Raw genomic sequence first — 25,521 nt, forward strand, 5'->3', positions numbered from 1 at the left:
AAGCCATTACTTTCAATTCATAATGCCATGAGAAAGCAGTCATTAGACCCGTCCACCATACTCTAATCTCTGCAAATTGTTGGTCAGAGCTGCATCAAGCTCTTTATCATGTATTCTGGCCAGCATCCCTGGAAGGGAAAGATCTGCACTACTTTTGATCAGTTACAGGAAACAATTAGAAGTCTATCTACAGATAGAATATACAGTATGCAACATAATCTTACCTACTTCTATTTCATGTCACAGAGTGTCAACATTATAATCTCCGCACTGAGGGGGTCTTATTTTATGATGATCATTGGTGTATTTATTTGTTAGAGTGGGATTAGCAGTCCATTTTGATAGGATTGTGGTGGTTCATTTATGTGACAGCACTGAGATCATGGGAGGAGTGTAATAGGATCCATGCAGGTAGAGAGCCACGTTGACTTCAGTAGGGCTCTGTGCAGGCACATAGGTCCACCTTGTTTGGATCTGGCTGCAGAATTGGGGCTAGATTCTGCGAGTGTATTTGATGTGTATATATTTATGTCAGTGTGTATGAGTATGCCCATTTTATGTGTGGGGGGTGTATAATTTGTATGTGTGTGTAATAATAGTCTGTGTGTGTGTGTAATATTTTTTTTTTAAATCTTGTTACCACTACTTGAAATCCAAGCAGTTGAACAGAGACGATTACAAAAAGATTAATATAAGGTTTATAAGAGGGTTAGAATAGAATGTACGTTTAAATTATTGGAATCCAACCTCGGTGAGGAAGTAGTGCAATGCTAGGGAGTGTTACAGATCAAAGAGATTGAATTTAAAATGTCTGTTTGAAATATTTGCTATTAAAAACCTGTCATGACTAGATGCATATATGTCTTTATATAAAAATTGCATACCCAGAATAATTTATTTGAAAGCCCTCTTTTGTCCCTCTTTAACAGATGTGAAACCCTCTAATATGCTGGTGAACACACGAGGACAGGTGAAGCTGTGCGACTTTGGGGTTAGCACACAGGTATCCCCTCCCTTAGCTATTTGCCTGCTCTTTTTTCTAAAATAGAAATCACCTGGCTACAAGACAAACAGGCCCGCAGCAAACTCTCCTCTGCTGGGAGAGTGTTATTCATTTGTAATCTCCAAGCGACTTTCCTTCATCAGAATATGATTGTTCATTGTTTAATGACAGTAAAAACTGCTGATATTGTAATTACTACTTACGAATAGCAAACTTCATTGATATGCAGCTTCGATATGAAAGCGTTTTGGCCAGACAAAAGAGAGGGCAGAGTGGGAGATGTGTCTGGGGAGCCCAACTGGCCCACAATAAAAATTAATATTGGTAGCAACAATAGTGTTGGGCCTTTACAATGTGCAGCACAAATTTTAATTAATTTCCATTTTGGGCCTCCCTGGAGAACCTCAGTGATAGTGACCCATGAGCTTGCTGTGATGTTGATTTGAATTGCAGCCACCTTTTCTCTCAGCCAAACATGAGGACCAAAGAGAAGGTCAGCGTTGTATTATAAGTTGTCAAAGTCTGTTGTCCCTCCAGCGTATTTAGTGCTCATTGCGTTCTAGTAATGAATGTGGCTTTATTCACATCTTGAGCCAGCTGACTGAAAAATGAGTGTGTTCAATCCTACTTCAAATTGACTTTTTATATCAGACTACTTTGGGGGTACTAAAGCTATAAGCATCCTGTTTAACGGAATTGTTTAAGGTTATCTGCTATAAACTGTAATGCAGTGCTTGTTTTAAATTGGAACTCACACTCAAAAGAAAAGACAGATTTAATCATTTTTAATGCCTTTGTAGATAAATTTGTTCCCTTTTACATAATTTTTAGTTGATTTATAGAAATGATTATTGTAGGTTAAATGAGGAATAATTGCCCATTTTATTTCCACATTATCTTTATATTGTTCTAACAGACTGTTTTGTCTGATAGCTGGTGAATTCTATAGCCAAGACGTATGTTGGAACAAATGCTTATATGGCGGTAAGTAAATTTATGCAGAAATAACATTTCAAAAGAAGTCTGCGTATGCTGCTTTGTTCTGTATGATGAAGGATATATTTTTAGATCAGGGGTTTTCTCTGATTTCTTCCTATCTGCATCTTAATAGAGTATGTCCCATGGAAACTGCTCCCATTCACCACCACACAGACTAACTCCCCTCCTACTTGTGATCACACAGCATCTCTGTAACAGCTACAGCAATTGCTGATAAGGAAAAGTAATATTGGGAAAGTATTTCTTTAATGTATTTATAGTTGTCTCAAATGCAATGTAACAGCTTGGAACAAAGAGGAGAGCCAATACAATATAAACAGCTAGCTCTCCAGGAGTAGCCAGCATGTGCTTGGCGGATCACCCATGGTCCATTGTTGCTCACAGTTTGAAAACCACTGTTCTGAGGCTTTACTTTAGCAAACATTTAAGCAAGTACTTAAGTCTCATTGACTTCAGTGAATCTAAACATGTGCTTAAGTGCTTTGCTTGCCTAAAACACTTTCTATCAGATCTATTCATAATTCAGTTTGAAAATGTTTGCAAAATGTGTTCGGGTGAAAGTGCAAAGTTGGAGCCCCCACCTTAGTTAACCCCAATGACATACATTGTTTTTGTCATACAGGAAATCACTAGACAACACAGAAAGTATTATACCATTAGACTATTAACTTGCATATTTTTAGTGTTTGTCACTTCCATGCAATGTTTATCATTTAATCAGTACGTTTCATCTATTACTTAACCAAGAAATTTTGCTTGCCATGATGAGATTACTTGTATGTTCTGTCTACAGAATAATATATATATTTCCATTCCTATTAAATCAGATTAACAAACTTTTACAATATCTCTTTCTGGGGACTTCTGTCATAGGTTTGACAGATTGGATTCTACCATTTTACCATACCTGTTAAGTGGCAAGTGACACTAGTCCCATTAGAAACACTTGGTTTAAAATTAAATAAATAAAGTGGTGGCATAAATAATATTGAGAGAATACAGCAAAAGCTACCACACATTTGTCTTTGCCAAGGTTCATACGAATGGTTTCATGTACCCATTTTGTGGAGTATGAAAACTTCAATACTTCAGATGAGAATGTAAAATTAAGTGGCGTCATTGTCTAGTGTTTAAAATGTACTTTTGGCAAAAAAAAACCCATGGCTCTTGTATATAAAAATAAATGAGAAAAATAGATACTACATTTGGTAAAGGACAATCTGCAAACAATACTGTAGTCCAAAATGCCTGGGATTTGTCCTTTCAAACTCCAGAAGAATGGAGGGAGGAGGAGAAATTTGTGACCTTTAATTGCTTTTATATATATTTTTTTTCTTATGTACTTGTTAGCAGATAACAAGCAGGGAGTCCATTTATTTGCTAAGTGTTTTTCTAGCCAAGAGGTGCACATCATTCAGCCTCTGAAACAATCATGTCATCATCCTAACAAGCCTTAAACCACACTGTGTGATCAGAATATTAGGTGTGGGGAAAATGTAAAATACGTCAAATGTATCACTTTTGATACCCAGGCCTGCTGATTGCAACAGCTCCAATCTCTAAAAAAAACGGAAATACTGTGATTACAAAAAAAACCTTCAAATGACTCCACTTCTCTAACTCAGCGCTTATTCTTAGAGTGGCTTTAAATAGCTCTGATAATTAAATTGTATTATTCGTTTAATGAACAAATCCAGATTACAGTTCTCCTTCCCATGTGTACGTTAAAGAAATTGCTTTTTTCTTATTGTTTATGGATGAATGTGATGCGTCCATCTGTTAATTGAAAATGAGAAGAGTCAAACTATAAAATATTTGATCGGATATCATGTATTAAAATTGCTTTGCTTCTTCAGTGAGTTTTTGCCAGTCATCAAATTTATACCTTAGTCTCCAAAAGATAATATAAAATTGCTTGTGTTTTGTACCAGCGTGCAAGAACAGACGCTTTGGTGCGAAAATATGACTGCAAAACAAAGCAGTGTTACATGACAGCTGGAAACGTGGAAGTAGATGGGCAGATGTAACTATTTTGTGCACCTGCTTCACATACATGATAGAAAACATGGACTCTGCTCCAAGGAATTTACAACACACACACGCACATCCGTCTGCATGCATTCGCGCACACAGACACACACAGGTTTGTTTTGTAGTCCTATTTTGGTACCAGAGCTTCTCTTCTTGGTTACTGGCACAAAATCAATCTCTCTCTCTCTCTCTCTCAAAATAAATCAGTACTTGAAAATTGGTCATTCAATTGAAACATATGTATAAAATACAAAAATACAGGATATGTGTATATAATTAATAATTATATACATAACGCAGACATGGATTGTTTGAAGAAGCTTTGATTTCTGGACAGATATGAACCATGCCATGTCTTTAAAAACTCACCATCTATTTTATGTATTAGAAAATTTGCATATACTGTGCAGTATATAGCATAATTCCGTGAATTTTGAACTCTCATGACCACAGTTTTTGCACTGTCGAAGCTCAATGATTCTAAGAAAGATATGCCAGTAGTTTAATGCAGTGCCCAGAAGTCACCTACTACAGGACAGGCCCAACAAAGAAAATAACAGAACGCCACTAGCCATCACCTTCAGCCCCCAACTAAAACCTCTCCAACGCATCATCAAAGATCTACAACCTATCCTGAAGGACGACGCATCACTCTGAGAGACCTCAGGAGACAGGCCAGTCTTTGCTTACAGACAGCCCCCCAACCTGAAGCAAATACTCACCAGCAACCACATATCACACAACAGAATCACTAACCCAGGAACCTATCCTTGCAACAAAGTCTGTTGCCAACTGTGTCCACATTCAGGGGACACCATCATAGGGCCTAATCACATCAGCCACACTATCAGAGCCTCGTTCGCCTGCAAATCTTCCAATGTGATATATGCCATCATGTGCCAGCAATGCCCCTCTGCCATGTACATTGGTCAAACTGGACAGTCTCTACGTAAAAGAATAAATGGACACAAATCAGACATCAAGAATTATAACATTCAAAAACCAGTTGGAGAACACTTCAATCTCTTTGGTCACTCGATTACAGACCTAAAAGTGGCAATTCTTCAACAAAAAAAACTTCAAAAACAGACTCCAAGGAGAGACTGCTGAATTGGAATTAATTTGCAAACTGGATACAATTAACTTAGGCTTGAATAAAGACTGGGAGTGAATGGATCATTACACAAAGTGAAACTATTTCCCCATGTTTATTCCCCCCCACCCCTCAACTGTTCCCCAGATGTTCTTGTCAACAGCTGGAAATGGCCCACCTTGATTATCACTACAAAAGGCTTCCCCCCCCCCCCCGGCCTCCTGCTGCTAATAGCTCACCTTAAGTGATCACTCTGGTTACAGTGTGTATGGTAACACCCATTGTTTCATGTTCTCTATGTATATAAATCTCCCCACTGTATTTTCCACTGAATGCATCTGATGAAGTGAGCTGTAGCTCACGAAAGCTTATGCTCAAATAAATTGGTTAGTCTCTAAGGTGCCACAAGTCCTCCTTTTCTTTTTGTGAATACAGACTAACACGGCTGCTACTCTGAAACCTAATTTTACATCTAGCATGTAGATCTGGAATGTTTAATGAAAGTGCCCAAACTCCTCTTCAACTGCTAAGTAGAAGGGTATCTAGACCAGAAAAAAATAGGCAAAGGTACCTAATATGTAGCTAACCACAGCCTTTTTCCCAGTCTGGATGCAGGGTAACACTTTTTACCTTGATTTAGATGGACAAGGTGCACCCTAGATGTTTCCCATTAAGGACACTACTGCTCTGGCCATTGCACTGAGGACCTGCAACAGTTATAAAGTAGTATTAAGAGATAGACCTAGAAAATGAAAGTTGTAAGATGTATACATGGATTCATAGTCTCTGAGTCTCAGTTCTTGTATCCTGATGGTTAAAGGAGTGCCTCTTGTGTTGCTGAGCTACTAGTCTGTAGATCTTAAAATAACTCTAACAGACACTGCTTCCGAGGGTATTGTTAAATTATTCCATTTAAATAACTATACTTTATTTATTTGTTCTATTTAAATATACTATTATTCTTATTTAAGATGTTCTCATTTCCTTTGTTAGTTTGCATTTATTATAGAATCATAGAAGATTAGGGTTGGAAGAGACCTCAGGAGGTCATCTAGTCCGACCCCCTGCTAAAAGCAGGATGAACCCCAACTAAATCGTCCCAGCCAGGGCTTTGTCAAGCCGGGTCTTAAAAACCTCTAAGGAAGGAGATTCCACCACCTCCCTAGGTAACCCATTCCAGTGCTTCACCACCCTCCTAGTGAAATAGTTTTTCCTAATATCCAACCCAGACCTCACCCACTGCAACTTGAGACCATTGCTCCTTGTTCTGTCATCTGCCACCACTGAGAACAGCCTACCTCCATCCTCTTTGGACCCCCACTTCAAGTAGTTGAAGGTTGCTATCAAATCCCCCCCGACTCTTCTCTTCCTCAGACTAAGTAAGCCCAGTTCCCTCAGCCCCTCTCGTAAGTCATGTGCCCCAGCCCCCCAATCATTTATTAGAGTAGATTTTTCTCGTTAGCTAACTTTCTGCCTCTGTAATATCCATTATGGTTGAGGAGAAACACCTCTGCTTTAGGTATCCAACTGCAAGATGTCCATCACAGGTAATCATGAGTGATGCACCACTTATCTTGTGGCAGGCCACATTCTCTCCAAGTCTGAAAGTGCTCAGAAACGCTACCTCAAGATATCAAGAATGGCAGAATTGTTTAGTGTTTTTGTCTTCCCTTGGGTCATAAGAGTGTTTCAATTGTATGGTAAATGGTAGTCAAGTGAGAACTGCCTTATGAAACCTGCATGGAGCTTTTTAGCTAACCTAGCTTTCAATTGCATGACTACATGGACAAATACCCAAACCAAGAAGTTTGATGTGGCTGTCTGTATTGGAAGGGTAAATTCTAGAGGTGATTAAAGTAGGTAAGTATGTTACATGAAAATTTTTCAAAAGAAATGAACTTTTTTTTATTTCATACAAAACTTTTAATTTTTCAATAAAAATTTTTTAAACATGTTTTGAATTTTTTTTCAAAATTCACATTTTTAAACATTTTTGGAGGTTTGGGGGGACACTTTCACTCAGATTATTCACTCTTCACTCCCAATCATGACCTATTTTCCAGTGGGGGAAAAAGAAGAGACCAGCAAGTAAAAAAGTAAGAGTGGGATTTTTGCCATCAGAACAAACATACAAAAATATTTTGTTCTGTGATTTTGTTGTCGTCATTGAAACATGAAAACTTTCAACCAAAATAAATTTTGTGTGAGAAGCTTTGGTTTGGGAGGTGGGAAAATATTTTGTAAAAGAGCTTTGATGAAAAAATGTTGATCACCTCTAGTAATTTCCAAGACACACATCGTTTCCTGCTCCCCTTGCTCAGGATTCATCTTCGTATTTCACATTTTGTTTTTACTGCATGTACCTTTCAGTTTTTATTTTCAGCTTATTTTCTATATTTTTTCCGTACTGGAACAGAGGATATAGCATTTCTGTTTAAAGGCCTGCCTACTTGTTTGCCACTACACGCCATGTATTTCTAAATATAAATTATTTTACTACCTTAAAGCCTTCCCTGTTATAAAAAAAAAGTAAATAATATAAAAATGGCCAGATTGAACTAGCTATCTGATTTAGCTGCTAACTGAAGGCTAGGGTCTAGTCTGTACTAGAAAAGGTGTACCTGTATAGCCATGCTAGCAAACCCTGCTAGCGTAAAGACAGCTTCTACCGGCAAATAGTCCCCTTTGCCATTTTGCCAGTGTAGCTTATAACTTGTGCCCTGAACTAAATAGGTTATAGTGGCTGTCATAAAAATAAAGGGAAAGGTAACCACCTTTCTGTATACAGTGCTATAAAAGCCCTCCTGGCCAGAGGCAAAACTCTTTTACCTGTAAAGGGTTAAGAAGCTAAGATAACCTGGCTGGCACCTGACCCAAAATGACCAATGAGGGGACAAGATACTTTCAAACCTGGGCTGCGGGGACAAAGGTCTGTCTGTCTGTGTGATGCTTTTGCCGGGAACAGATCAGGAATGCAGCCTTACAACTCCTGTTAAGTTAGTAAGTAATCTAGCTAGAAAATGCATTAGATTTTCTTTTGTTTAATGGCTGGTAAAATACGCTGTGCTGGAGGGAATGTGTATTCCTGTTTTTGTGTCTTTTTGTGACTTAAGGTTTTGCCTAGAGGGATTCTCTCTGTTTTGAATCCGATTACCCTGTAAGGTATTTACCATCCTGATTTTACAGAGGTGATTCTTTTTCCTTCTCCTCCTCAGCATGCTTCCTCTCTTTTTCCCCCTCCTCCATTTCTTTCCTTTGCCTCCATAGCTCTCCTGTGGGCAGCCTCCATTTCTTTTTCTTTGGCCGCTTGTGCCTCTATCTCCATCTGTCTGAGTTTTACCCATCTTTCATGTTCCTTTTGTCTTTCCTCAGCCTCAAATCTGGCTAATTCCAGTTTCTGTTAGGTATTGCTTTCTGTCATTCTAACCTCTCTGTTTTTAACTAACTTTACACCCGAGAGTTAGAAAGAAAAAAAAAAAAAAAACTGGCTTGTAAAATTTTGCTGTGCTGTAACCTGATACCTTTTTTCTCTGATAGCTGTTCTCAGCCTACAGAAAAATCCTTTTGTTATGCCTGCTGCTCTGTCCCCTAGGCAGAGAGACAGAACCTACAGCTGCAATCACCTTTTACAAACCCTTTTAAAATCCTGCTGTGCTTCTGGTTCAAAATGATCCCACCTCTAAAACCATGTCAAGGTTCCTCCCCCACTCTGAACTCTAGGGTACAGATGTGGGGACCTGCATGAAAGACCCCCTAAGCTTATTCTTACCAGCTTAGGTTAAAATCTTCCCCAAGGTACAAACTTTGCCTTGTCCTTGAACCGTAAGCTGCCACCACCAAGCGTTTTAAACAAAGAACAGGGAAAGAGCCCGCTTGGAGATGTCTTTCCCAAAAATATCCCCCCAAGCTCTACACCCCCTTTCCTGGGGAAGGCTTGATAAGAATGCTCACCAGTTGGTACAGGTGAACACAGACCCAAACCCTTGGATCTTAAGAACAATTTAAAATCAATCAGGTTCTTAAAAGAAGAATTTTAATTAAAGAAAAGGTAAAAGAATCACCTCTGTAAAATCAGGATGGTAAATACCTTACAGGGTAATCAGATTCAAAACATAGAGAATCCCTCTAGGCAAAACATTAAGTTACAAAAAGACACAAAAACAGGAATATACCTTCCCTCCAGCACAGCGTATTTTACCAGCCATTAAACAAAAGAAAATCTAATGCATTTTCTAGCTAGATTACTTACTAACTTAACAGGAGTTGTAAGGCTGCATTCCTGATCTGTTCCTGGCAAAAGCATCACACAGACAGACAAACCCTTTGTCCCTCCGGCCCAGGTTTGAAAGTATCTTGTCCCCTCATTGGTCATTTTGGGTCAGGTGCCAGCGAGGTTATCTTAGCTTCTTAACCCTTTACAGGTGAAAGGGTTTTGCCTCTGGCCTGGAGAGATTTTACAGCACTGTATACAGAAAGGTGGTTACCCTTCCCTTTATTTTTATGACAGTGGCTAAAGCACTTTTTGGCCAGTATAACTTTGTCTATGCTATGGCTTTTGCCTGCATAAAAATACCATTAAAAGATCACACCCCAACCCACATAATCATACCAGAAAACTTTCTCATGTAAACCTGTCCTCGGATAACTGTATTTATGAATGATTGTCTTGGTGGCCACAGTAATAAGATTCTTGTTTTATGTAAGTATGTAGCTCAGTATAACCTAAGCATTCTGACTGACACCAGCTGCCTTTTTTGGCATGGTAATTCTGGAAAGCTATTTAGAATGGTGATCCATAAAGATAACGGAGACAGCTCTGTGTTTCTTTACTTAACATTCATGCTGTGATAAAAGCCCTCAACCTGGGATTAGCAGTGCAGAGTAAACATCCCCAAACACGTTGGACTGGCACTAATTTGGGAATGTGTTTTCTGGAAAGGTCTCTAGATTATTAGAGACTAGAAATACAGCCAGTGGTTTGTAGGTAGTTAGCTAGACAGGTGAATTAATAGCACAGCGGGGAGAGAAGTCTCATGGAGCCTTTTATTGTTGCATTTCACACTGTACTTGACCTTGGAAAGCTTGAATTGTAGCTTTCAGATAAAAACTAGCTGTTTCATTTTACAGTGTTCTTGTATTTCTGTAAATGGGCTGTTAATAGTTTTGAGTGAAATCTTGTTTATTGTTTAATATATTAATTGAAGAGTTTTAAAAGAAAATTGCTAAGCATGTGATTCCCTTTTAAAGGATTAGCTTGCTAATTGTTAAAGTAACCTTGGTTTAATTACAGGTTTCAGAGTAACAGCCGTGTTAGTCTGTATTTGCAAAAAGAAAAGGAGTACTTGTGGCACCTTAGAGACTAAGCAATTTATTTGAGCATAAGCTTTCATGAGCTACAGCTCACTTCATCGGATGCATACTGTGGAAAGTGTAGAAGATCTTTTTATACACACAAAGCATGAAAAAATACCTCCCCCACCCCACTCTCCTGCTGATAATAGCTTATCTAAAGTGACCAATCTCCTTACAATGTGTATGATAATCAAGTTGGGCCATTTCCAGCACAAATCCAGGATTTCCCAAACCCCCACCCCCACCCCCACACAAACCCACTCTCCTGCTGGTAATAGCTTATCTAAAGTGACCACTCTCCTTCCAATGTGCATGATAATCAAGGTGGGCCATTTCCAGCACAAATCCAGAGTTTAGCAAGAATGTCTTGGGGGGAGGGGGGGTGGTAGGAAAAAACAAGGGGAAATAGGTTACCTTGCATAATGACTTAGCCACTCCCAGTCTCTATTCAAGCCTAAATTAATTGTATCCAATTTGCAAATGAATTCCAATTCAACAGTTTCTCCTCATGCCCCTATTCAATTCCTTTACTCAATATTTTTGTTCATGGTGTACCTTACCTCTCACTCTGGACTAGAAGTAAATCCGTTCCATTGATGGAGTCTTAGAACCTGTTGTGATGCTTTGTTGTGCAGCTGCACATTGCTGGTTTTCTTGCGAAATAAGATGGCTAATGCATCTGTGCCTGGACTAAGTTTACGAGATACATGGCCATGTAGGATGGTATGTCTGAGCAGGACAGAGCTCCTGGCCCAGCTGCAGAACCCAGGTAAAAATAAAGTGTGTCATATTTATGACTAACCTAGTATGTTTGACTAGACAGCTTTGCCTAAGTAAAGGTGATAAATAAGTCTGTCCTAGATTAAGAAATGTGGGTTTACCTCAATTTACTTATTGGCAGAAAACAAAGCTATCAAGGTAAACCAGTAGGGGTAATCCTGCTCCTGAACTCAGGATGTTAGATGGAGTGGGATCTGAGTTACTACAGAGAATTCTTTCCTGGGTATCTGGCTGGTGAATCTTGCCCACATGCTCAGGGTTCAGCTGATTGCCATATTTGGGGTCAGGAAGGCATTTTCCTCCAGGGCAGATTGGAAGAGGCCCTGGGGGTTTTTCGCCTTCCTCTGCAGCATGGGCACGGGTCACTTGCTGGAGGATTCTCTGCACCTTGAAGTCTTTAAACCATGATTTGAGGACTTCAGTAGCTCAGACACAGGTGAGAGGTTTACTGCAGGAGTGGGTGGGTAGGATTCTGTGGCCTGCATTGTGCAGGAGGTCAGACTAGATGATCATAATGGTCCCTTCTGACCTTAATATCTATGAGTCTATCTTCATTATTTTCCAGATTAGACAAATTGAATTTTAAGATTCCTGCAAAATTCTGAGCTGATTTATTTGTTCAGGGCTAACCTTCAAGAGAGGGATATGCATGTTTGCTTGTCTAGGCTCAACAAGATTTTTTCCCCTCCTTTCTTTCAGCCTGAACGAATTTCAGGGGAACAATACGGGATTCATTCCGATGTATGGAGTTTAGGGATTTCCTTCATGGAGGTATGTAAACATATATACGTGTTCTTATAGGCACATTGAAAGAACTGAACTAAATCTAAGATTCAAATTATTTTTACATATTCCCTATTATACAACAAAGTTCCATTTGTGTATATAAGCTTAGCCATTGCTAAGTTTCTTCGCTGTATGTAGAATGGATTTGTTCTCAGTGGGTCAAATCCATGTAGGTGAGGAAAGCCGGTATGCACCAATTAAGCCCTTTGGTAGGGCTGTGCAGTGAGAGGGAGGATCAGGGTACGTGGAGTGGGGTTGGGAGGACATCTCTACACTCCCTGCATGCCACTGGGGTGGGGTTGTTCTATACCCGGTCTGAAAAGGCCAGTGCAGACTCACCCACTAAGGGTGGGCCATCATAGGGCTGTGGAGATCCAGAGGCTGAGCTGGATAAATGCCATCCCTGAACCGCAATGGAGTTCCTTGCAGACAGCCTGATAATTGTGGCTTTGTGCCAGATGGGATGGATTTCTCACCATTTGATTAACTATAGTGTTTAGTATTGGGTAGTCACCAAAAGATCAACTTTTCGTGTATGTTCATTGTTTCACACCTAGAAGTGTCTCACTGAAACAAAGCTGTGCAAGTAGAATGTGGTCAGGTAGAAATATTGTAATGGGAGGTACAGGTACGTTCTACAAGTGTGATATTGGTAATTTTCATTCACAGTAAGGTAACTTCTGATCCAGTGAAAGTGTAAGCAGTCTGGTATTTCTGCTTAGAACAAATCTGAGGTTCTTCAAACATAAATCTCCTAGTTCTTTACAAAGGTGGGCATCCTATGTTGTAGAAAACAACGGAGGAGCTTGAGTGCTTAGGATAACTAGAACTGCCAATCATTTGAGGAGCAACTGACCAGTGAAATCAGCTTGGCCTGAGCCAGGAAAAAGGGAAAGGTGACTGATCTTATTTCAGAATTAGTCATTGTGTTTGGGCTCACCCAAGACTCTTGATTGGAGGCTGGTAGAGATCAGGTGTGACTGTTTTTATGCTTTTCTACTACCTTAGAATATTTAAAAATATATTAGTAGTTTGTGGGGAGAACTACCTGATGACAATATGACCACAGCATATGAAAGGAACTTCTAATGGCTCACCCATGGAGCAACAGTGATGGCAACCTTAGTATAAATAATGTGTCCCATTTTAATATAGGCTAAGTAGGAATGCGGGAAGAGTAAAACAAGCAAAAGTTTGGAAGACCCTACATTTGTATCCCAGAGTGATCATCTAACAAAATCGAACTAAAGGTCATGCTCATACTTAAGTGTGCATACAATGCTTTTTAAGGGGCACACAGGCCTGTGGATAATATAAGGCAAGAGACCATTAGTTAGATCCCTGGTATTCTTTGCCTATCTTGTATCATTGGCACCATATCATTGCTTTTGTCTTCTTTCTTTCCGCCTGTCATCTCAAACTCCTAGCCTCTGTGGGAATCAGCAACACCTCCAGGTTGTCATATACTTCCAAAAGGATTACATTGTTTGCCATCTAAGTGTCTAGAAAAAATTTCTACCAAAGATATGCTTGGGCCTTCTCAGAAAGATTTGTCCTGGCTTTGTATACTCTTTCACATGCAAATGAAGAGACAATTGAATCCTACAGTCATTCCATTCTCTTTTGGTAGATGTCAAATAATGTTAATTTAGAGTGAAATTCCCTCCTGTACAGATGGCCAGTGGTGCATAGACTTGTGCTGAAGTCCAGCACAAGAAAGGGCTTAAATGGGAAACAGTCTTTGTGCTGGCCCTCTGTATCTGGGTGAATTTGACCCATAGAGAACTGGTAGTTAACCAAGACATTCATATGTTACCTCATTAAATATATATATATTGGTTGCCAAATACATGATTAAACTTAACCAGGTTGAAAATACGGGCATCATGGGTTGCTTGTTTAACTTTGAATTATTGCATTCAAATCTTGTCAATCTTGTTTCCAAGACTGATTAAAACTAACTCTGAATATACAATAATGATATACGCTAATGGGTCACAAGGGATGCAGTGCTGTTAATTCATTTACTGCAGTTGGAAGCCAATATTGTCAATGGTTACATCACTGGAGCGCTCTCAGAATTTTGGGAGAAATACAAAATGTATTCATGCCACCACACCGCAGTCTCTGTAAGTGAGTTTAGTCAATGGGGGGCTAAAGTGAAATTGTAATGCATTCATTTTTGACCAGGGTAGACTTTTGGTTCAGTTCTGTTCTGATGTAAATCATCCATAGCGTGTATTTACCAGGTCATTCACTGAGTGCGAAGGATATACAGTGATGTGTGCCCATGGACAAGAGTCCAGGGTTGCCCCTTTTCAACCCGAGCAACTAGTCAAAGTGTCAGGCCCTGGGTGTTCCAGTTGGGAGTAGATATTAGTGATAGGTATTTCTTTGATGCAGTTCAGTTTATTTACAAAGAATGTACAAAGTCTTGTGTTTCTGTACACAGAGGGAATCAGTTAGCAGGAAACAGCTTATTTTTCTCACAGTACCAAGAGCACTCTTTTAATCTTCATCCCTGACCCCAAAACCTTTTCCCAGGTTTCTTGCAGGGTCAACCATCATGCTTTCGTCTGCTCCTTCACTCTGACCTCAGTTTGTGTGTATTTTCTGTTCCCACACACACGTACCCCCTACCCAAAACAATACTCCGCCAAAAGCTCCTGAGCAGGTTCACGTGGGGGGCTTGTGCTTCCAGTTATGTTAATTGAAGGGTTAGTTCACACCAACTGTTCTCGATGGGGTTTTAAGTCAACCCATAGCAAGGTTTCACCCAGCTCATAACAGTACCGACAGGCTCTAAAATCTGAATAATTTCTTGGTAGACTAACGCTATGTCTTCACTACCAACATTAAAGCACTTCTGTGGCAGCGCCTTACCATGGCTGTGTATTCACAGCTCTCCCAGTGCTGTAAAAAACACACCCCTACGAGGGGAATAGCTACCAGCACTGGGAGCGTGGTTCTGAGCGCTGGTGCACCGTCCTACACTGCCACTCTGAAACTTGCATTGCTCAGGGGGGCGTTTTTTCACACCTCTGAGTGAGAAAGTTTCAGCGCTGTGAAGTGGCATTGTAGACAAGGCCTTAGATACTGAATTTTATTTAACCTGTGATTTTGTGTCAAGGATTATTAGAAGCCAATTTACAGCTTCTCTTTGTAATACTGATTTTTATATCATATCAGCCAATATTAGGGGGACATTTTGGGTCTATATTTGCTCTTTTCCCGCAAGCCTTTTCAAACTGCTCTTCTCTCCTTCAGTGTGTCAGATGCACAGAACAATTTGGCTCTGTGTTCTTTGTTAATTGGTATGTCATCTGGTCCTCTGAGACCTCTCTTCAACATGATCGCTGTTTTATTGGAATGATTTGAGTGATGTGTTAAATGATGAGAGCAAGGACAGTGGTTTAGAAAAATGTCTCAAGAAAGGTGAAGAAGAAGCTCAAAGAGCCACGCAAGGTCACTGTCATTAAAGTAACACTGTCTGTTGACATGGGGATTGGTGGTACAGTATTCCAGGCTCCGGCTGATAAAGCAGAGAGGGCAGTTAGAGTTTATTCTAGGATTTTAAAATTGTCTCAACTCACTTTTTTTTTTAAATATCCAAACTCTTATGCCGGCACTCTAGCAGTTAGAGCACATTGATTGACAAGAAATAATATATTGGACCAAGATACCGAGATCTGGTTTGATGTGTGATGATTCAACTCAGTTGTTACAATCTTCTAATTTTATTTAATCTAAACCTCAAAAATACATTAAATTTCTTTGCTACAGTGCTGTGGGTAATGAGAAACTGGCTACTTTTAAAGTTTAAGAACGCTGACCAAGAAGTCTGCTGGCTAAGGTTAAAGAGTAGGCAAATGGAACAAGTTAACCTTGATGAGCTCCATCTTGTTAGATGCCGACCACCCTCAATTCCCATTGAAATAAATGGGGTTGAGAGCAGTTAGCATCTCACAGGATCGGTCTCTCTCTTTCCAGAGGAAAGGAAACATCATTTGCTATTTTTGTGGCGTTTGTATTTTTTTCTTTTAAAAAGGTGCATTAATTCGGGGTGTTATCCATAAACCTCTTTTCAGATATTTCATAGCAAATAGTTTGTATGTTTTCATGAGGTTTTTAGCTGTAGTTTTATTTCAGTGCTTTTTGGTTGACAAAACAAGTTCAATTTAAACCAGTGGCGTTGCTGTCACTACACTGAAGACTGTGTCAGCACTTTCATTATAAACACTGTTTTTCTGGGGTTTATAACTCAGTCATAAAATGTATTCCAGGCAGCTTGGGCTACATTGAAGTGCAGTTTGCAGTCAGTGTTTTTCAGAGAACTGTGCCTGGCACATGGAGAAGGATAGTTTGAATGATCTAATCGCTCTTTTTAATCTCTAATTAATACAATTCCAAGCCTAGTTTACAGGGTTACTGTCTGAAAGTGAACATTAGCGCTACCTAACAAAAATAAAACATCAATAAAGTTGAAAATAAAACAACATATTTTGTTGTTTTTTAATAATGAGCACTCTTGTCTTAAGATGCTTTTTAGTTATGTTACAATGCAAAAAGACTTGAAGGCGTGCTTTGCAGTGTATTAGTCCGTAATATGCAGTAATTAATAAGTTTAAGGGGAAATACGTGGAAGCTGAGGTTTTTGTTTCTAAAACTTGATTTTTCTGCATATAATACCTAGTACTTATATTTGACTTAATATTTACAAGACACTGTACAAACTGTTAACTAATACCCAAATGCTCCTCCGAGGTAGGTAAGTATTATTGACCCTATTTTACAGATGGGGCACTTTTTATTAGCATCATTATTTGATTGTGTAATGCCAACAGTGTACTGGGCACCTTACAGATGTGTAAAATAACTAGGTCACTGACCCGAATAATTTAAAATTATAAATCCTGATCTTGTAATCAGATTCATGAGCATAGAACCTATTGATTGGGGCAACTCACAGGCACAGCGGTCCATGTTAGCAGATCCAGTTTGTGGATTAGGGCCTATATTTTATATACAAAAACAAGTGTTAATTGTTTATCATAATAAACTGAGGCACAAAAAGGTGAAATGATTTGTCAAAGCTATAGAGTGAGTGAGAGTTGGAGCTGGGAATTGAACGTGGGTGATTTGACTTTCCATATACTCTAAAGGTGTGCTTCCCATTTCACATCTTCCTTTGTATCCTTCAGTCTCAACACTCTTCCATTCTTGGTTCACGAAAGCAGCATTTCTTTCTGTCTTTATCTTTCTAGCCCCACCTTAAAAAAATCACTTCTCCTGCAAAGCTTATCAATATTATCCCATACAGGAAAGAGATGCTCTTGCACATCAGTAATAATGATAAAAATATGGTTTGCAGTCCTGTGAAATAGAACCTTCCTTTGATCATCTACAGTAATTTGTGTCTGTGTTCTTTTATTTGTGTATTTACTAGAGCTTGAGGGACTTAGTAATTGTGTGTGGCGGTCAAGTTAACATGGAGTTTTAAGAGATGTTGCAGATTATTAGGTTATTTTGTGTTTTCAGTAATTATGCATGTACCTCAATACATAGACACCCTAATTGAGCATTAACTCTCCAGTGCATGTGTGTGCAGCATATATGTATTTCAGGCACACATGCATGTTTTTCCAGATAAATAAACTAAAATTACTTAACATGCAGCGTTCAGGCAATGGTGAGGGATTTTTTATACTGACTCTTGAGTATACAGTACTTGGGCAAATAACACAGAGGTGGTGACAGGGAGATTGCAGATGTAGATGTGGAAAGATGAGACTTTAGGGTCAAGGATAATACCAAGCTTCTAAGTAGCAGAGGCAAATAGAAGGTGTGAGTCTGCAGAGGTGCTAGAAGAGAATGAAGTTCTGATTGAGGATACTCCCTTTTGAGCAAGAGGAACACTTCTATCTTTGAGATGTAGGAAGCTGACACAAAGTCACAAGTGTGCATAGTCAGAACATGGCGAGGGAGTTGACAAGGAGTAATCTGTGTAAAGAATTCGAAATGTGTGTTCAGTTGAATATTGTCAATGTAGAAGTGGTTAAGGTTACATTAGAGATTATGAGCTGGATTCTTAGCTGGTATCATGAGTCAAATTCATCCCTGGGTAAAGGGCCAGCACCACTTAAATCCTACTTCAACCCTGTTTTGAAGATCTAAGTGGTACCTTTGCACAGGGGTCAATTTTATCATGAGTAGGTAGAAGAGAGGGGAGGACTGAGAATTGAAGCTTGTGGAATACCTTACAGCTGGGTCTTGGTGTGGAATTAGAGCCGCCACTGGAGACTGAGTGAGAGCAGTTTGATAGGTGCAGAATTGTGACAAGAGGTAAGCGTGAATGTCTGCATGACTCCTGGAAGCAATCCAGGAGCATGGAATGATCCGTGGTGTCAAAAGGCTGCACAGAGCAGAAGCAGCAAGAACATTAATTAAAATAGGCACTTATGATGATGGCAAGGTCAAGCTTAAAAGGCAAATGAGAATTACATTTCAGCCCTGTGTAAAGCAAGGGCCTCAGAATCGTACGTGATTTTACATACCAGGTATATCAAAATAGCGGGCCAAACAGGAGATGTTTAGGATAGAGAGGCAGTCTTAACTGGAAATGTCCTGACTTTTGAGAATTTGTGACAGAATTTTAAGTTATTGTACAGTTCATGCTTCTTTTTTTATAGTAAATATATATTTTTAATGGGAGAGGGGAAGAGACCTGAAAGCCTCCTGGCAGCTGTTTATATCCTCTGGGGTTACACTGCAGGTTCTGTTATGTTGATTCTAGAACCATAGTGGTTTTTCTGACACTTGCAACATGTCCCAAGAGTGTGTTGCAATGTGAAGCTTTGGGCTGCATTTCTTGTGAGAGTCTTAAACACATTGACATGCAAATCCACATGCCAATCCTAATGTGCAAAATCCAGACACAAATTTCTAGAGCACTTAAGATTTACTTGATTACCAGGATTTCTTAGCTGTCCATCACCATGGTATCTGGGCCCCATTACAACACATTTTTAAAGGACTTACTGTTGCCCTAAACTAGTAACCCATAAATGTTCTCTTTGCCCATTGAACAGCAAAAGTCACGTAACTGAAAACCCTGCACTTAAGACAAATTAAAACCACATTCTAAAAGTCCCCAAATGCAGACTTAGATAATCCCATCAGGAGAAGCAAGTTCCAAAGCCACAGACCACGACAGAGAATTCTTCACCACTTAATCCTGTGAATGTAGCCCTAGGGAAGGCAGCAAGAGCATTCTTATGCATAACAACTATTCTAACAGGCCATTGGAGATAGGTGGACAATGGACATTGTATAACCAGAGCCTTGATCACTTCTGGATTTGTAGATAACCCACATGCTAAATTGCACCAAAAAGTTAGGTGATAGGGTGGAGCTTGAAGTAGAAGTGTTACATGCTTATGTCTTCCTGCCCTACTTCAAGGGTAGAGTGTATGTAAATCTTAATATCGTGACAGGGTCGGGCCAGATGGCTACAGGAAAGTGATAGAAGGCAGATATATTAGCCCCAGGTTAAGCAGGTCCCTTGTCCCTGGGTAAGGTTACAAGGAAGGTTCCAGAACAATCAGGAACCTTCTGGAAACAATTAAGACAGACAGGCTGATTAGAACACTTGTAGCCAATCAAGAAGCTGCTAGAATCAATTAAGGCAGGCTAATCAGGGCACCTGGGTTTAAAAAGGAGCTCACTTCAGTTTGTGGTGCGCGTGTGAGGAGCTGGAAGCAAGAGGTGCTAGGAGCTGAGAGTGAGAATGTGGACTGTTGGAGGATTGAGGAGTACAAGCATTATCAGACACCAGGAGAAAGATCCTATGGTGAGGATAAAGAAGGTGTTCGGAGGATGCCATGGGGAAGTAGCCCAGGGAGTTGTAGCTGTCACACAGCTGTTCCAGGAGGCACTCTAGACAGCTGCATTCCACAGGGCTCTGGGCTGGAACCCGGAGTAGAGGGCAGGCCCGGGTTCCTCCCAAACCTCCCTATTCCTGGTCAGACACAGGAGAAGTTGACCTGGACTGTGGGTTCACTAAAACGGCCAAACTGAGGGCTGCCGTCAATTTTTGAGGCGAGCAAATCCGCCAATAAGCGCAAGACCCACCAAGGTAAAGGAACTTTGTCACAATATGTACTGTCCCTGCAACTTTCTGGAATTCTGCATTGTATCCATATAATGCAGATCATTATGAACATGTAATCCAGTTTAAAAAAAATTTATGAAAACTACCTACACATTTTCTGTATTATGAAAGAAAATACTGAAGAGGCTTAACCTGGGACTTTTCAGCTTGGAAAACTGACCACGAAGGCGGGATATGATAGAGGTCTATAAAATCATGAATGGTTTGGAGGAATAGGGAAGTCTTACTTATCTTTTTATATAAGACAAGAACTAGGGGTCGCCTGATGAAGTTAATAGGCAGCAAGTTAAAAGCGAACAAAAGGAAGTACTTCTTCACAAAACACACCGTCAACCTGCAGAACTTGTTTCAGTGGATGTTGTGAAGGCCAAAAGTACAACTGGGTTAAAAAAAAATTAGATAAGGTAAGTTCATGGAGGATGGCTATTGGCCAAGATGGTCAGGGATGCAGCCCCATGCTCTGGGCATCGCTAGCCTCTGACTACCAGAAGCTGGGAGTGGCACAGGGCATGGATCACTAAATAATTGCCTATTTTGTCCATTCCTTCTGAAATGCCTGGCATTGGCTGCTGAGGGAAGACAGGATCCTGGGCTAGATGGACCATTGGTCTGACCCAGTGTGGCTGTTCTTATCTTCTTATCTCAGGCCTGTAAATTCAGAGTGTCAAAAAGAAATGTACACAAACTGTCTAAAGAAAATTCACAGTGTTCTAAATTCTGTCAAAAGCAAATTCAATTTAATTTTGGAATAATTTGCCTCTGCGCTGAGGCCTGGTCTCTCAATTTGCAGCCCAACCCATTGTTACAACCAAAATGAGTTTTATTAGAGTCCTCTAAAAAAGAAATAAAGATTTGAACTGGAGAGTATGGATCAGGCCGGTGCCGGCTGTTATCGCTGTAGTCATTTAGACAACCTGCTTCCGGAAGACACCAGGTCAGCAGTAAATAAACATGTTACAAGAGTATTATTTCTTAACTCTTACATTGAGGAAGCGAGTAATTGTTAAATTAATTGAACACATTAGATGGATCTGAGCACATTTCAGTAGATACAGTATGATGTGTTTTAAATTGCTTTAACTTTTTTTCTTACTGCATCCCTTTAAACTAATAAAGATCACCGTTACTTCTATAACCAACTACCCAAGTACCCAGTAATGCTTGAATGTGATGGATTGTTACTTTAGTAGCTGCAAATCACTCCATAATAATGATAATATACACAGAGCTGGAGGTTTTAAAAAAATATTTTGAAGTGAATTTAGTGCTTCTGAAAAATGCTGGATAAAAAAACCCAGGAGACTGAAATTCTCTGTTTGCCCACAGAAGAGATACAGCCTGGTCTTTGGCAGTGCAGGGTTCCCAGCATTACCTCGCCTATGTGCCAGGACCTTAACTTAATGGGACCAGCTCTAGGGGTGAGAGGGTAATTCAGTTTCCATACCACTTTTTGTTTTTTCTTTTCACATTGTAACTGAGAGCGGAATTGGATCCTGAGTTTTTGACCTGACTGTTAATAGTTGCAGTGATGTTTTTGAGAAGCAGTCACCCATCCAGTAGGAACTGTCTACGCAGGCAACTCAAAAAGAAATGGCACATCTCCTTTTTTTTTAAATGAGCTTTCTCAAGTTATTTTAAAAGCAGTGTCTCTCTATCTTTCCAGACGACTGTACCTCTTTCAAGAGTCTGATTTGTCTTGTGTACCCCCAAGTTTCACCTCACTTAAAAACTTACAAAATCAGACATAAAAATACAAAAGTGTCACAGCACACTGTTACTGAAAAAGTGCCGACTTTCTCATTTTTACCATATAATTATAAAATAAATTAATTGGAATATAAATATCGTACCTACATTTCAGTGTATAGTATACAGAGCAGTATAAACAAATCGTTGCCTATAAAATTTTAGTTTGTACTGTCTTTGTTAGTGCTATCTATGTAGCCTGTTGTAAAGGTATGCAAATATCAAGATGAGTTGATGTACCCCTGGAAGACCTCTGAGTACCCCCCAGGGGTACACGTACCCCTGGTTGAGAACGACTGTGTTAAAGAATGGTATTAGGGTATCTTGCTCATACAACAGGCGATCACTTATTGCCTTTCTCATGCAAGTAGTCCATATGAAGTCATGGGGACTAGTTATGGGTAAGATGAGCAGGATTTGCCTCATAATAACTTAAAGTAAATTTGTTCTTAATTCTGCAAAATACATTGTTTAGGCATATTTTATTAGATTTGTGCAAAGCAAAACATTTTAGAAACTGGCATCTAGAACAAAAAATTGTCTATTTTTCTATGCTGTTTTTGGGTAGTGTATCTAAACAACACCAGTCGACACGGGTTCCACTTTTATCATCTTTACCCAGCCATCAGGATGAAGAAAGACGGTGTCCAGCCATAACAGTAGTTTTGTAGTAGCAGAATTAGAAGTAAAGGTATCAGTGCCTGAGGGTTGGGTCATGAATTAATAATTGCTCTGTGGCGGTTGAGGCCCGTCAGAATAGCTGAAAATGGGGAAGTTGCCTTGCAGAGCGCTATCAATCACTCAGTGACCATAACTTCCAGTAATTAGTGTATTTTATGGGCCTTTGCTTCAGTGACTTGGAAGCACATATGCTCCACTCACAGCTAAACTTAGCCAGAGTAATATTCTAGGATGATTTATCCGCTTGCTGCACTGGGATGTAACCCTATATTAGGTGAAGATTGTGAACTAAGCTGCAATAAAGTGTAAGTTTAGGTACAGTTTGCCCAGGTTGAGACCTCAATGTATCATGTTTTTCAGCATTCAACGCTAAGCCACAGTGGGCAAGCTTTGTAGAAGTGAAATAAATAAAACAATTAGGTCCCTGAATAGATAGATGGGAATAGCACTGTGTGTGTCTATATGTAATATATAAAATATATATTAATGTGGCCTTCTCTTCATAGAAATACCAGCTGTGATAACCAATCTTCAGTTTTAAAAATAACAAAATATTGGAGATATTTATCAGCTGTGTTTGCCTTGCTGTGTTGTTATTACTGTGGAGGATGCAGTGAGGAGGTCTGCTATGGAGGATGCAGTGAGCCAAAATCTGATCTTCACGCTGATGTAAATCCAGAGCAGCACCATTACTTCAATGGATTTGTGCCAGCATAACCGACTTCGAAATCTGGGCCAAAAGGTTTTGAATGAGAGTGGAGCCTGTGTTGTATTCTTGTTAATATCTTATAAGCTGTTAATTAATTGCTATGGTATAGAGTTGTGCTTTATGTCCCTGTGACTAGTACATTTTAAAATCTTAAGCACTTAGTGAGATCTACAAAGGTACTTAAGACCTAAACCTCTGGGGTTTAGCTGCCTAAGTCCCAGGTTTTGGTTTCACTGCAATCCACAAAACTCCCCCAATAGGCGTCTAAACTTTCTTGGCGCCCACATTTTTCAGAGTAAACGTTCCCTGAGTGCTTGTGTTCCTGCGTCTGAGCATGCACACTGATGCCTAACTGGCATCTGAGCCCCACGTTGTGTGTGGGGTCTGCCTATGTTGTGTGTGGCACCCGCTCTGGTAGGCAGTCTCTGAGTATGCCTACCGAACCAGGTCCCTTACGTGATGGTGCTGGCCGCCTACCTTAGACCTTTCAGCCCAGAGCACTTGCCAGGGGTGTGGGAGACTCATGTTCAGTTCCTCCTCCCCCAGAGGGGGAGAAGGGATTTGAACCAGGAGTCTCCCACCTCTCAGGAGAGTGCTCTAACCACTGAGATAGGGGATATTCTGATGTGGGGGCCCCTCAAACTTTCTTGTTGAAGCGGTTGCGCTGTGGATCAATAATGGAAGAGTGGATGGAGCAGGAAAACTGGACCATGGGTCTCCCATCTCCTAGGTGGGTGCCCTAGTCACTGGACTATGGGGTTATTCCCTTTCTGTCTCTCTGGCCCAAAGACGGTTCCACTGTGGATCAATGCTTAAATAGTCTTTGCACCAGAGAGAATGGGAATGACCCTGTGTTGCCATGGTTAAAACACCCACCTGGCAGATGAGTAATTTTACCCATGTAATTTTATTCACATGAGCGGTCTCATGGACTTCTGTGGACTACCCATGTGAGTTGTGCACATGTTTACAGGATTGGGGACTGAGGTATGTGTAGCCTTAAGGATAAAGGAGAACAATAATTTCTGTAGATGAGACATAGAAGGATAAGAAGTAACACTGTTCTGAATCAGCACCTTTGCAGAACCTTATATATAAAATCAGATATAATTCTGAGGATCTGCAGATTGGAAGAACTATGGAATTTAGAGGTGATCTTTAATTTGCAATTCATTTTCTATAGTTCATGTTTTAAAAAAGCAAAAGTGAAACTAATTATCCTTAATTAAAGTGAATTAAGTTTGGCTTTTTAATATATTTTATAGAGAGAGATGTTGAACCAGGAAATGTCTCAAAGGTTATTAGGGCATAGTTCTGTTGGGGCTGATGGTGTTAGTAATAAGCTTCTTCCTCATAGTTCTAGACATGAACAAATATGTCACTTCATCAGTCTCTGTTACTCGCACTTATGCCCCTCCGCAGGGGTCGCAGATTCCACAAGTTATCAACTAATGGCGTTATACATTAAAAATTGAAGCTTTCCTTACTCTGAGGCCTTTCAAGGCTTTGTTCTTAAGCCCCAGACACTTTGGAGTGCAGCTGCAAACTGTACGCAGAAAATTAAATTAATTTGTAACTCTTTTTCTTTGTCCTGCATTACTAAATCCTGCACATTTAATTGAAACCCTACTTCAAGATGCTTTGTGTTTCTGTTCTTCTTTGTTGTCAGTTTAACCTCAGAAGCACTTTAACACTGGTAAATTGCTGTTATATCCTTCGGATTTTTTTTTTTTTTTTACTGTGCAATAAGAGGACAGTGAAATTGATATGAGAGAGAGAGAAAAATCTTAGAGTAGTTTTTGAGGTATTTAATATTTATTAAGGTCCTCACTGGAAGAGATTCAGGTGATTTTAAGCCATCTATCTAGGAATGTATAAATTGGTCTTGGAATGGAATCTCACCTAGGGAATTTTATGTAATCCAGTAGTTAAATCTGATTTTTAAAGTTTCCTGTGTCTGAATGTTCCGAAGTGGAGGCTGCTTTTCCATAAAATGAGGCTTTAACTGCAGTGCACAATCTAAATGCAAAATCCTTAGATGGAAATTTAATTGTGTAAAATGTGCACAAGGTAATTAAGAACAAATTTTAGAACATTTCAGACTATAAAGTCCTCCTTCAGCTAGATCACTAGCAATATTGTAAGTGCTTATTTTCAATTTGCAGTTATGC

The 25,521-nt window shown here is 39.7% G+C and overlaps 1 protein-coding gene across 9 annotated transcripts in view; it reads left to right on the forward strand.

Annotated features, from left to right (window-relative positions):
* The window catches only part of MAP2K5 (mitogen-activated protein kinase kinase 5), a 212,653-nt gene that overhangs the window by 110,592 nt on the left and 76,540 nt on the right, over positions 1-25,521 (forward strand). For all 9 annotated transcript variants that reach the window (XM_073304431.2, XM_073304437.2, XM_073304432.2 and 6 more), the window contains 3 exons: positions 930-1,003; positions 1,937-1,987; positions 11,958-12,029. In XM_073304431.2, coding sequence (XP_073160532.1) covers positions 930-1,003; positions 1,937-1,987; positions 11,958-12,029 — 197 coding nt within the window. The remainder of the gene's footprint in view (positions 1-929; positions 1,004-1,936; positions 1,988-11,957; positions 12,030-25,521) is intronic.

The sequence above is a fragment of the Lepidochelys kempii genome, chromosome 10, assembly GCF_965140285.1.
Source record: "Lepidochelys kempii isolate rLepKem1 chromosome 10, rLepKem1.hap1, whole genome shotgun sequence".
Classification (NCBI taxonomy): domain Eukaryota; kingdom Metazoa; phylum Chordata; order Testudines; family Cheloniidae; genus Lepidochelys; species Lepidochelys kempii.